Consider the following 13,900-nt stretch of genomic DNA (forward strand, 5'->3'; position numbering starts at 1 on the left):
AAGCTGGGAGATGTGTGTGGGGCAGGGTGGAAACCCGTGCCCATTTCTTCGCGGTGTTTGTAAAGTCGCTTTTGGCATTGAACCCTGGGGAGTGGGTGGGGCTGAGCAGGAAGGGAACGGCGGCGCTGGACCATTTCTGAGTCACCCCTGCAGCACATGGTGCTGCTCTTCATCCTTTGCCTTGGCTGTGTGGATTCATTTATTCACTTACTTTGGGCTGGCTGTTTTGGGGACTCATTGTTTTCCACCCACGTCTAACATAAAATAGGTTAATTCATAATGCAAAGGTCAAGGAAAGTAGCAGCTAAAAATCCAGAAATCCACAGTGTCAAACCCCGATTCTGTTGAATGTTTGTTTTTCAACCTAGAGCACATCACATCCTCTGTGTGAGAAGGGGGACACACGCACACCCAGACACACACACAGAGCAAGATCTTCCATCTGCTGGTTCACTCCCCAAATGGCAACAATGGCTGGGGCTGGGACTCGGCTGGGCCAAAGCCAGGAGCTGGGAGCTTCATCTGGGTCTCCCATGTTGGTGCAGGGGCCCAAGCACTGGAGCTGGCTTCTGCTGCTTCCCCGGGCACGTTAGCAGGGAGCTGCATGGGAAGTGAGCCGCTGGGACTGGAACCAGTGCCTCATGAGATGTTGGCATTGCGAGCAGCTTTTCCTGCTGTACCACAATGCCAGCCCCTGAGTTTTCCATTTTTGGTCTTCTGTTTTTAAGCCAAGAAACAGGAATAAAGGGATTTTTCCTTAATGCCAAAGGTGAGTCTTCATCTCTTTATATTAGTATCTAATATATTACGAAAAGCTTAGTACTTTTATAGCTAGTAGACAAATTCTATTTAACTTTGGAAACACACCTGTGTTATGTGGCCATGTATCTACAATCTCTGCAAGACGTGTTTGTGTGCAGATTGGAGACAATGATGGCAGCGATGACCTCCTTGATGATCATGGTTTTTTAAATGCAGGCAACAACGTGGAAGTGCTCATGAGCGGCAATGTCAGGTGCTACAATATTGTGGTGGAAGCCATGAAAGCCTTCCCTGTTAGTGAGAAGATTCAAGAAGTGAGTTGCTGCTTGCTGCACAGGCTGACCTTGGGTGAGTTGAAACCCTGGGGTAATTTGCGGTCACCACCTGCAGGCTGTAAGCATGTAATACGCCTGTGCGTATTGCCTGCTGATGGGTGGGCAGCATTATCCACGTGCATCAGAGGGAGTGTCAGACGGAGTGAATTGCCCTGCCATGCTCCGGTGGAATTTTTTTTTTTTTTTTTGACAGGCAGAGTGGACAGTGAGAGAGAGAGAGACAGAGAGAAAGGTCTTCCTTTGCCGTTGGTTCACCCTCCAATGGCCACTGCGGCCAGCGTGCTGATCCAATGGCAGGAGCCAGGTGCTTCTCCTGGTCTCCCATGGGGTGCAGGGCCCAAGTACTTGGACCATCCTCCACTGCACTCCCTGGCCACAGCAGAGAGCTGGCCTGGAAGAGGGGCAACTGGGACAGAATCCAGCGCCCCGACCGGGACTAGAACCCGGTGTGCCGGCGCCGCAAGGTGGAGGATTAGCCTAGTGAGCCATGGCACCGGCCTTCCGGTGGAATTTTAAAGGGGGTGGTGAAAACAGGTGTGTGAAAAGGAAGACAAGTCTTGGCTTCATGTTACTTTTTTTTTTTTTTTTTTTAAGAGAGTTCTCTGGGAGTGTTTGAGTGTTAGGGCCATATTTAAAATAGAATTCTGGAGTAGCTGATATGTCCAAAAGAAGAAGTGGGACTAAGGAAGGAAATGCAAGAGGCTCATGTCCCAGGTCCAGGGCTGGGCCTTTCCCAGGCTGGGGAGGCTGGCCGGGGCTCCTTCCTGCCCCTTCTCTGTGGAGGCTGCACTCCCCCACCTCAGGGGCCATGCACCTTGTGCCCTAAGCCGAGCTGTTCTTGTGTGCTTGATTCTGCTTCAGCACAGGCGGTTCATCAGGATCAGCACACATTTGTGGAGGCTGTAAATGCCTCTGCGTGCTGGGTGAGGTGCTTCGTTACGGGTATACCGCAGTGCGTTATCCACTTCGCTCAGCATGGAGATTTTTCTTGTTTTTTTGCTTTATGCCATTGCCATCTGTGTTGCTACCAAAAAAAGAAGGGTGAATTTTTTTTTTTTTTCAAATTTTCTTTGCCATTGGCATTTCCTACTTTGTGAAATATACAATCCATTTTCCCTTAGGGTGGTCTTTTAGAGTTGATTCATAAATTCTGGATAATACAATGTATTAAGAATATCTTCTTTTAATTTGTGGCCCATCTTTTCACCATGTTTTTGGTGGCTTTTGTAAAATAGTAAAATTCAGTAACCAGTTCCTTTGTGATTTCCTTTTTCTTATGTTCCTTAAGAAATATTTCTTTTCCCTCATCTGAAGCCTTTCTCCTTCATTTATTAAAGCTGTGTAATCTGTTTTATCAAGTAGAAATTCAATTCTGCTTTTGTTTTTAAATTTATGAGGAGCTAATTACCATCACAGCACTGTCTGCATGGCTTGTCCATTTCTCAATGTGTGTATATCGGTGTATATATGTGTGTGTGTATACATATATGTATATATGCTTCTGTTCTTGGTGCTCTGTTGCAGTGGTTAACTTTATTTGCCTGGATCAGTACCATACTGTTTAAATTATTATAGCTCTGTAAGTCCTGAAATCTGACTATCTTATAGCTCAAGTCATCATATACTCTAGTTTTTGTTTGTTTGTTTGTTTGTTTGTTTTTGACAGGCAGAGTGGACAGTGAGAGAGAGAGAGAGACAGAGAGAAAGGCCTTCCTTTGCCATTGGTTCACCCTCCAATGGCTGCTGCAGCCGGCGCACCGTGCTGATCTGAAGCCAGGAGCCAGGTGCTTCTCCTGGTCTCCTATGGGGTGCAGGGCCCAAGTACTTGGGCCATCCTCCACTGCACTCCCTGGCCACAGCAGAGAGTTGGCCTGGAAGAGGGGCAACCGGGACAGAATCCGGCGCCCCGACCGAGACTAGAACCCGGGGTGCCGGTGCCGCAAGGCAGAGGATTAGCCTATTGAGCCGCGGCACTGGCCAATATTCTAGTTTTTTTAAGATGTATTTTTTTTTAACTTAAAAGACAGAGTGACAGAGAGATAAAGAGGACTTTCATCCCCTGCTTCACTCACTAAATGGCCACAGCAGCCAGGGCTGGGCCAGGCTGAAGCCAGGAGCCAGGAGCTCCATCCAGGTCTCCCACGTGGGTGGCAGGGGCCCAGGTACTTGGACCTCCCACTGCTCTCTCAGGCAGGCTAGCAGGGAGCTGTATGGAAGAAGAGCAGCCAGACTCGAAGTGGCATTCTAGTGTGTGTTGGGGTGTGGCAAGTTCTGGTGTAGCCTGCCTCACCATAAGCATGGCTCCATACCTTGGTTTGGGGGCATATTTTGACTTTTGTCTGGAGCTTTTACTATTGCATACGCATTTTAGAATTGTCCATCTCCTTGAAAATTCCACTGCAAGTCTGATGGGAACTGTGCAAAATCTATGGATCAGTTTAAGCAGAACTGACATCTTACGTTGTAATTCCTTCCATACCGGTCTTCCACATCTTTATTTGTTATTTCTAGATAGCTTGGTTTTTATTATTATAAAAAATCTCATTTAAATTATACTTTTGAATTTTGTTTGCATAAAGAAATGAAAGTGGTTTTGTTTATTGATTTTACTTACCTCTTAAACACTGAGCAGTTTTCATGATTTGTAAGTGCTTAATGGTTCTCTATGTAGCAATTACTTAATATGTGCACAACCCTAGTTTGAGTTTTTCCTTTCTGCTCCTGATGTCTTTTGTTTCACTTTCTGTCCTCTTGCCTGGCCAGGAATTACTACGGTAGTGTTAAATACAAGTCAGAGTAAATATCTTTGTCTTGGCTCTTAGTTTTAAAGAGAATGCATCTAATATTAGAATTGTAGTTGTTAATTTTTTTAATTTTAAAAATTCTTATTTTGTGATAGCTTTTCTTTGTAATTTTTTAAAAATACTTATTTATTTATTTGAAAGGCAGAGTTAGTGGGTGCAGGGGCCCAAGGACTTGGGTCATCCCCCACCTCCTTCTGAGGCACATTAGCAGGGAGCTGGATTGGAAGTGGAGCAGTCAGGACTTGAACTGGTGCCCGTATGTTATGCTGACACTGAAGGCAGTGGCTTTACTTGCTACACCACAGTGTGGGTCCTGTGATAGCTTTTGTCAAGTTAAGAAATGTACTCTTTGGTTTACTTTTACACATAAGACTATTTTTTGTTTTAATCACAGGTGGGTAGGAGTATTGCATTTTGCAAATACTTAAAACACAGTTTGGGCCGGCGCCGCGGCTCACTAGGCTAATCCTCCGCCTAGCGGCGCCGGCACACTGGGTTCTAGTCCCGGTCGGGGCGCCGGATTCTGTCCCGGTTGCCCCTCTTCCAGGCCAGCTCTCTGCTGTGGCCCGGGAGTGCAGTGGAGGATGGCCCAGGTGCTTGGGCCCTGCACCCCATGGGAGACCAGGAAAAGCACCTGGCTCCTGGCTCCTGCCATCGGATCAGTGCGGTGCGCTGGCCGCAGCGGCCATTGGAGGGTGAACCAACGGCAAAGGAAGACCTTTCTCTCTGTCTCTCTCTCTCACTGTCCACTCTGCCTGTCAAAAAAAAAAAAAAAAAAAAAAAAAAAAAAAAACAAACCAAAACACAGTTTGAGATAATTTTATTCTTTCTTTATTTTGGTCCTATGGAGACCTGAATCTGGAGATTTTTTATAATCCACTTTGTACTCCAGTGAAAACTTCGTCATGTTTCGTAGGTTTTACAATGTATTTCAAACATCTTTTCATTTCTGGACCTGCCAGCTAACTTTCGAGGGCCCTGTGTTTGCTCCTGTCTGCACGCCTCTCTCCTTTCTTTGCTTTATGATTCTGTTTTCCGCTGTGCACTAATATGTCGGGTTTTGTGCCCACTGTATAAAGCTGGGGGCGTCGAAGCCTTGCTTCCCTGCTGTCAGCCACTCCAGCGTTTGTTTTCTTCTCTGTGTGTGAGTTTCTCTTTGGTTGAGTCAGGATCCGAGCATTGTGAAGCTGCAAACCACAGGTGCTGGCCCAGAGGTGCCTCCAGCAGCCAGAGCCCAGGCCTGAGCTCGGAGCCCCAGGGCCTTGTGGGAGACTCTGAGCTGCCCCACCTTGGGGAGTCCCAGTGGCTGCCCCCTGCAGAGCCCGAAGCCCTGTGTTTGCATAGGGTGCTCTCTCCACTTGCTTTCAGCTCTCAGTCCTCGTTCCAGCTCCTTCATGGGCCTCCCACTCCCACCCCAACATACACATCTTGTACATTTCCTGGGTATTTTTGTGAGCCAAATAGTACATTAAAAAGTGAGTGGCTGGTAAGATGATTAACTGCTGGAAATTGGTTCTGATGATTTTCCCCCAAAAGGATTACCAGCAATGTTTTGTGCATACTTAGGGTTTTATTACAGGCACTGAGGTTTTCACCATTCAACTTTGGGGGAAAATGTCATCATTCTTTTGTAAAAATTAATTTTCATGGTCTCATAGCTACTCAGATTTTTACTTCAAGAATCATAAATGTATCTGCTGAATAATTTGGAAATAGATTTTAGCATTAGGAGAGACCCTAATTTTAGTTAGAATTCAATTCCTGAAGATTTAATTTTACTTTACATGTACAGCTTCAATTTATTTCTTTCCTTGAAAAGCATTTATTAAATATCATTATCTGACCACAGTTGTAAGATATGATAATCATGGTTTCATGTTTGCACACAGATATTTTCTGGTTACCACAGTAGTTCCATATATGATTTTTTTTAAAGATTTACTTATTTATTTGAAAGAGTTACACAGAGAGAGGAAAGGTGGCGGTGGGGCGCGGGGGGGGGGTGTCTTCCATACGCTGGTTCACTCTCCAGATGGCTACAATGGCAGGAGCTGAGCTGATCTGAAGCCAGGAGCCAGGAATTTCCTCCAGGTCTCCCACATGGGTGCAGGGGCCCAAGGACTTGGGCCAGCCTCTCCTGCTTTCCCAGGCCATAGCAGAGAGCTGGATGGGAAGTGGAGCAGCTGGGACTAGAACCGGCAACCATATGGGATGCAGGCACTGCAGACTGCAGCCTTACCTGCTACTCCACAGTGCTGGCCCCCATATATATGATTTTTAAAAAGATTTATTTATTTGAAGGGCATAATGAGTGAGAGAGGGAGAGAGAGAGAGAGAGAGTTTCCATCTGCTGATTCATTCCCCAAATAGCTGCAATGGCCGTGTCTGGGCAAAGCTAAAACCAGGAGCCTGGAACTCTATCCTGGTTTCCCGTCTGAATGGCAGGGGCCTAAGCACTTGGGTCATCTGCCGCTTTCCTGGGTGTATCAGCAGGGAGCTGGATCGGAAGTGGAGCAGCCAGGACTGTAACTGCCACTCATTTGTGGCATGTTGGCATTGCAAGTGGCAGGTTAACCCACTGCCCACAACGCTAGCCTGTAGGTAATGTTTCCTTGACCCAAAGAATGATCCTGGGACACTGGGTGTGGTAATTCCCTCCACACGTACAGATGAGGATTTGTGGGCCAGCAAATCTTTGTGTCTTACCTATGATGGTGCATCCTGTATGGGTGCAGTCTGCCTCCCCACACAGAATGAAGCCTCCTTCTAAAACGTGGCAGCTTTGTACTAGTTTACCTTTCTATCTTGACGATTTTACTCACTGTATTTTCACAAGGAAGGATGAGATAGTGCAGCCTGGTTGATGTTGGAGAATTTTTCAACCTAATTCGCAAGCTGATGCCTTAATTTCAGACCAGCACACTAATGGACAGTTCTGTTGCGTATTGTACAGTTTTCTGCAGTGAAAGTTCAGTGTGCACAAGTTGCATTTAAAATGTGAATTTGGCCGGCGCAGCGGCTCACTAGGCTAATCCTCCGCCTTGCGGCACCGGCACACCAGGTTCTAGTCCTGGTCGGGGCTCCGGATTCTGTCCCGGTTGCCCCTCTTCCAGGCCAGCTCTCTGCTGTGGCTAGGGAGTGCAGTGGAGGATGGCCCAAGTGCTTGGGCCCTGCACCCCATGGGAGACCAGGAGAAGCACCTGGCTCCTGCCATCAGATCAGTGCAATGCGCCGGCCGCAGCACGCCAGCTGCGGCGGCCATTGGAGGGTGAACCAACGGCAAAGGAAGACCTTTCTCTCTGTCTCTCTCTCTCACTGTCCACTCTGCCTGTCAAAAAAATAAAATAAAATAAAATAAAATAAAACGTGAATTCACTGTAATCCCTTGAAAGGACCTGGAGGAAGCAGTGGTCTTGCTGTCCTGGTGAGGGAAATAGTTCTGGAGGGCCTGAAGGGTGTACAGTGACAAGTTGGAGGGCCATGATGTCCCGCTATTGAGATTAAAGAGCCATGGGACTCATGATAGCCTGTGTAGTTTCTATATTGTTCTGTAGCTTTTCTTTGAAAATAGAAAGCCAGCCAACTGGCCTGCAGATAAGTATGCATTTTTGTCCCACTCATTTACCTCTTAGCAGAATATTATTGGTTCCATTATTATGGTCTCAAAATAAATTGAATCAACCTTTCAGCGTCTTCCTAATTAACATAAAAACTCGAAGTCAGCAAATCAGTAGCTAACATTTTTCATGGGCAGGCATTTTGGCCTAGCAGTTAAGCCCCTGATTGGGTTGCCCACATCACATGTCTGAGTGCCTGAGTTTGAGAACTGACTCTGCTCCCAATTCTAGCTCTCTGATAATGTGCACTCTGGGGGGCCGTGGTAATGGCTCAAGTGACGGGGTCCTGGCACCCACGTGGGAGACCTGGATGGAGTTCCCAACTCTGGGCTCCAGGCTGGGCCAGTCCTGGCTGTTGCAGGCATTTGGGGAGTGAACCAATGGATAGGGGATCTTTCTCTGTAGTTCTGTCTATAAAGTAAGTAAATAACTTAAAAAAGATGTCTTTACATCTCTTCTTATCTCTCTGTAAATCTGCCCTTCAGATAAATGAATAAGTCAATAAAAGAAGAAAAACAGAGGCTTGTGTTGTGGCACTGCAGGTTGTCACCAACCCGTGATGCTGGCATCCCATGTGGTCTCTGGGGTCCTGGCTCCTCCACTTCCAATCCAGCTGCCTGCTACTGCACCTGGGAAAGCAGCAGATGATGGCCCAGGTGTCTAGGCCCTGGCTACCCACATGGGAGACTCAGATGGAGTTCCAGGCTCCTGGCTTTGGCCTGGCCCAGCCCCGTTTGTTGCAGTCATATGGGGAGTAAAGTTGTCAGTGGAAGATTTTTCTGTGTGTCTGCCCTCTCTGTCTGTCTCTCCCCGTGTCTCTGTAACTTTGCCTTTCAAATAAACAAATCTTTAAAAATGTGATAGGATGATGGGTTTAATGCATGTAGGGGTTTTTACAATTTACTCTTTATTTTCATATCAATGAGGCCAATCTTACTGCTGGTTGCCAAGAGCCTCACAGTTGGCCAGAAGTAGAGCCGCTGTTGGCAGCCACATGGGGGTGACAACAGTGGAACTAGGGTGAGTTTAGACATGCTGGTAAACATGGGGGAGAATTGTCTTGACGTGAGTCTCCGAGACCAGCCAGGTCTTGGGACCTGGGGGTGGGGATGATTTCTGGGGAGTCCCCAAGGGTGCAAGGCAGAGTTGAAAGTTCTGAGACCATCGATGACTGTTGGCTTGGGTCTGCAGGCTTTTTGTGGTATGTTACGGAGGTTTTCTCTGTTTCTGCCTTTCTGACATTTTATGACACCTAGGAGTAAGTAGGAGTTTCCTTACTACGTCTAGAGGGAAATCTGGTACAGTGAGTGACAAACACGCCAGCTGGAAGGAGGAACGGATTTCTGGAATATCACTGATACGGTCTTTGCTCATAGACACGGGAATTGATGCGTTAATTCTGGGAAGAATGGATGTAAAATGGAAGGGACCTCTTGCTGCTGCGAGTCTAGACTGACCACGGACTGAGCCGGAGGAGATGTGTGCAGTTGGGTTTCTGGGCAGTGCAGAGAGAAGAGGGACAGAAGAGGGAGGCTTTTTGTATTGCAGGCTTGGATCTTTTGGAAGGCAGGAGAATGAAGTTACTTTGTACAGTGAATGTGGTTGCAACACAGATAGTGGACATCTCCTTGTTTTTAAGTGATAACAGCAGGAGAGGGAGTCAAAGACTGGAAAGTTAACGTGTCCCAAATTTGTGTCATCGTTTTGCTCGGGCACTCCCGTTGTCTGAGATAATTAAACAACAGCTGAGAGGAAATCTCCAAAGTTTCCTGGGTCATAAATATGAGGAGCCGCCAAGAATTCATGGAAATAGGCACCATGCAAAAACTCTGCATGGGTTTCAAAATGTTTTTGTATCAAAATAAACTTATATTTTAATTTTCTACAGACTTTTTGCAGATCCCTCTTTTGGAGCCATTACAATTTAAAGAAGTGTTTTAATGTCGTTAACATACCCATCACGACTCAAATTTGTTGGTTTAATACTGTCATAAAGCAAAGGTGATTCCAGCTCCATGTTTGGAAACTCAGCCTCTGTCTCACTGAACTTTTAGGCAATTTTTTCAACATCCTGGTGCTGAACGAGGTGCACGCGTTTGTGGTGAGAGCTGTGCGGCGGTATCCCGAGAACGCAGCGCTGCAGATCTCGGCGCTGGGCTGCCTGGCGCTCCTCAGTGAGTGATGCCCAGCCCCCACCTCCCAAGAAGGACAATGTGATGCGTGTGTCTGATGCTGTCAAGAGGATCCCAGGCAGGGAAGGAGGCAGTCAGCGCCTGTGCTGTCCAGTGCAGTCCGTTTCCCAGTGGAAGATACTTAGTGACAGGTGCACCTTTCCCCGGGCAGCCGGGAGTTTGCTTTGGACCCGAGTCAGCGTGGTCACTCAGCAGCTTGCCTTTGTACAGGACCCTCCTCTAGTCTATTAGGGAACTTTTTGGGTATCCTCTTCTTCATCTTAGCAGTTTTTCTGTGTGGGGTAACCGTGGGACGAGGCCTCTATTATATCAAACCTTGGTAGATAATCAGCCACGTCTGCTCTCGCAGAACAAACGCCTCACTCAGTGGACACCACTTCAAAACAGGGACTTCCTGTTAGTCACTGGAACGTGCATAAAACGTTCGTGGAGCATCTTGATTATGACATGTGTGGATTTCAAACTTGGCACCAAAATAAAGTGATCTTTTAGTTCCATTTCCCCTGTATGTTTTAAAGTCCCATCATTGTGTGTGTGTGTGTGTGTGTGTGTGTGTGCATGAACGTGCATACAATGCCACATATGTATTTATTGATTTTTTAATGTTTTCAAGCTGAGACCATTTTTTTAAATCAAGACTTAGAGGAAAAGAGTGAGGCTCAGAGTGGCGAGGAGGAGGAGGAGGAGGACAAGCTGTTCTGGCTGGAAGCCTGCTACAAGGCGCTCACGGGGCACCGGAAGAACAGGCATGTGCAGGTGAGGCTCCTGCGGACACGACCAGGCACTCAGCCAAGTGTCCACCACGTCCGCTCTGACGCTCCTTCCTCCCCTCCCCCACGCAGGAGGCGGCGTGCTGGTCCCTGAACAACCTGCTCATGTACCACAGCAGCCTGCACGAGAGGATCGGCGACGAGGACGGCCAGTCAGTAAAGCCGCTTCTCTCTGATAGGAGCGCGCCGCTGTCACTTGAGGCAGCGCTAAGAGACGCGCTCCCCGGGGCTTTGCTGCGGGCGGTCATGTTCTAGGCACTGCGGTCATACGGTGGAGGGTCTGTGGTGCTGCAGCGTCTTTGCTGGCCACAGGCGGGAGGGGCGGTGTGTTTGGGCGTTATTGCTAAAGGATTGGGAGTCCGGTTATTCATAATCTCTGAGTCGTGGAGGAACAGTCTTGCTGTGCTCTAGACGCTCGCTTAAAAACGCCGTGTGCATTCAGCCCTGATGGGAGAAATCACAGAGCCCCCTCTGGCCTGCAGGCTGCCACCCCCAGGAATTAGATTGGGTCAGAGGGCCCCTCTGGTGAGGGCCTGGCGCATGTGGCAGTGTTGGGAGCTCTGGGCTCCACTGGAGCTCTTGGTAGTAGCGCCCTTCCCACACCTTCAGGTCAGCACTGGCTCCCCACGCACACGCGGGAGCCCGGCCCTTGATCCATGCCTGTCCCGGACCCTTGTGCTCCGGCCGTTGGCTATGAGTGCTCCCTGGGTCTGAGACTCTGAGTGTCCCTCTTTGCAGACTGAAACAGTCATGTCCACACCCGGAATCCTGGCAGCCTCTTTGCGTAGTGGCCCCTCAGCTAATGGCACGGATGCTAATTAATGCGGCATCTCTGGTTTGAAAAGAAACAGTCATTCTTTTGAAGATTGCTTGGTAAGCGTCCCAGTCGTTCCACTGAGAGCAGTCCTCTTAGGAAATTAGGATCAGGCAGACTCGTGTTGTGGTTTATTAATTTTTGTTCAGAGCTCACCTGTTCTTTACTATTCATAAGAGACCCTTAAAGTAAATGTTAGTGACAGAAAATGTTTGTGTTCTGTCTTTAAAATCCATGTGCTTCTTTATGACTTGTTTCCTTTTCCTTCCTTGCTTCTGTTGCCTTCTCCTCACTTTATCTTTTCCCTCCTAGCACCTCTGTATGTGAGGAGGCTTCTTGAGGTCTGCAGAAAATAGAATTAAAACTAAGTTTATTTTCGCGCAAAAAATTCTGAAATTCATGCTGGTTTTTCACAGTACACACTTTCTGTGAACTTTAAAAGAAGTATGAGTTGGAAAGCAGAGTGATAGAAAGGAGGAGAGACAAAGACAAAGAGATCTTCCATCCACTGGTTCACTCTGCAGATAGCTGCAAGAGCTAGAGCTGAGCTGAGCTGAAGCCGGGAGCCCGGAACTCCCATAAGCTCTCACAAGTGGTCACAGGGGCTCAAGTGTTTGGGCTGTTGTCTGCTGCTTTCCCAGGAACATTAGAAGGGAGCTGGATCAGATGTGGAACAGCCAGGACTCAAATCAGCAGTCTATATAGGATGCCAGTCTTACAGGCAGTGGCTTTACCTGCTGTATCACAACACGGGCACCTCCCTGAAAATTTTATTTAAGAGGGTCTCCTCCTTGGGTGGCAGGGGTCCCAGTACTTGGGTCACCTTTTGATGCTTTTCCCAAGTACATCAGCAGGAAGCTGGATAGACTTAGGGTAGCTTAGTCTCTAAGGCTCCTGTGGGATGCCTGCCTCACAAGCAGTGGCTGTACAACCATTCCCTGAACTGTTAGGAGACCCCTCACATACCTACTGAGCTTGCTTTTTTCCTTCTGCTAATTAGCTTTGGAAGAAACAAAAACTGATTTCCTTGGTAAGTAGTGGTTTGAATCTGGCTCTTGAATGTGAAATGGTTTAGCTACCATGCACCGTTAAGACAGTGCATAGCCTTATTTCTATGCCGTTGCCTGTTGTTGGAGATGTTGGACCGTGTGCAGAGAGGCTCAGTTCCCAGCAAGATCCCACTCACTCTGCGCTTGTCCTTCGGCAGGCTCCCTGCGCACAGGGAGGTGATGCTGTCCATGCTGATGCACTCCTCGTCGAAGGAAGTCTTCCAGGCATCGGCAAACGCGCTGTCGACCCTCCTGGAGCAAAATGGTGAGGGCTGCCCCCAGATGTCTAACAGGGAAACCTGTTCGTGGTGGTGTTGACTGAAAAGCTATTTATAAAGTGAGAGGCTTTGTAGCTTCCTGTATCTGATGTGTGGCTATGTTGAGATGCAGGTGAGCCATCAAGAATAAAATGAATTTTCCCATGTGTGTTCTGGACGTCCTTGTGTGTCATCACACATGGCATGTGCAGTGTATTTTAGAGCTTTAGGCAGAAATGGGATCCTTACATATTCCAGTAATCAAATTGTATATTTTTCCTTTTCCCATTGATAATTCTATGTTCACACATAGTTTTTAATAGCTGCTTCAAGTCCATCTCTTGTTGATGAGCTGTTAGCCTGCCTCATGGAAGGTTTTTGGAACCCATGATAAACCCCAAATGGTTACCCTTCCCCCTCTTTTTTCCTTTAAACACTGGTTATTGTCTTAGAAAATATTTATAGAAAATAAAACAGGGTAGAGAGATAGTCAGCACTTGAAATTTTCTATTATAAATGATCTATTATAAAATATTTACTTTTTCAAGAGACTTTCAGTTTTTAAGAATTATTTTTAAATTTATTTGAAACAGGAAAGAGGAAGAAGGAAAAAAAGAGTGAGAGAGAGAGGGAGGCAGGAAGGGAGAGAGAGAGATCTTCCAACTGCTGGCTCACTGCCAAAATACATGCTCAGAATAGCAGGGACTGGGTCACACTGAAACCAGGAGCCAGGAACTTCATCTAGGCCCCTCATGGGGGTGGCAGGGGACAATATACTTGGGCCATCACCTGCTACCTCCCAGGTGCACCAGCAGGCAGCTGGATTGGAAGTGGAGGTGAGACTTGAGCCCAGGCACTCCAGTATGGGATGTGGGCGTCCTCAGGGCAGCTTAACCCACTGCATCACAAGACTTGCACCACTATAAAACTGTTATACACAAGTTTTCTGGAAAATGGTCCCTCACCTAATTCCCGAGTTCCAGCTTTGTGCAGTTAAGAACAGAGAGATGGCTTGTAACCCCTTGGCATTCTGTTAAGGTTTAAGATCGTGGCTCAGGCTGCTCAGAATCCTGATCCAACAAATGGGAATTTCTGCCAGGAATTTCCAGGAGGAAACATCAGCAAGGCATTGGGACTTGGCAGCTCTCACAGGGTGTTGGTAGAGGGAGAAAGCCTGAGCCAGAGACGGGCGTGAGCCGCGCAGGTAGAAGACAGCGTGAGAGGAGAAACGACTGAGGAAGCCCCTGAGGCTTGCTTCCTGACGGGATGGCTGAGGTCCAGCGAGGGGGGAAGGCAGCTC

At 47.6% G+C, this 13,900-nt stretch overlaps 1 protein-coding gene across 4 annotated transcripts in view; it reads left to right on the forward strand.

Annotated features, from left to right (window-relative positions):
• LRRK2 (leucine rich repeat kinase 2) overlaps positions 1-13,900 on the forward strand; it is a 165,880-nt gene that overhangs the window by 14,447 nt on the left and 137,533 nt on the right. For 3 of the 4 annotated variants that reach the window (XR_016213165.1, XR_016213164.1, XM_070049660.2), the window contains exons 7-11: positions 979-1,110; positions 9,573-9,692; positions 10,324-10,466; positions 10,553-10,632; positions 12,502-12,608. Coding sequence is in view for 2 of the 4 variants with exons in the window: in XM_070049660.2 (XP_069905761.2) it covers positions 979-1,110; positions 9,573-9,692; positions 10,324-10,466; positions 10,553-10,632; positions 12,502-12,608 (582 nt within the window). In the remaining 2 variants the exon portion in view is untranslated. The remainder of the gene's footprint in view (positions 1-978; positions 1,111-9,572; positions 9,693-10,323; positions 10,467-10,552; positions 10,633-12,501; positions 12,609-13,900) is intronic. The other variant, XM_089304025.1, reaches the window with a different exon arrangement.

The sequence above is a fragment of the Oryctolagus cuniculus genome, chromosome 9 (genome assembly GCF_051225735.1).
Source record: "Oryctolagus cuniculus isolate XC-2025 breed Fujian yellow rabbit chromosome 9, ASM5122573v1, whole genome shotgun sequence".
Taxonomy (NCBI): domain Eukaryota; kingdom Metazoa; phylum Chordata; class Mammalia; order Lagomorpha; family Leporidae; genus Oryctolagus; species Oryctolagus cuniculus.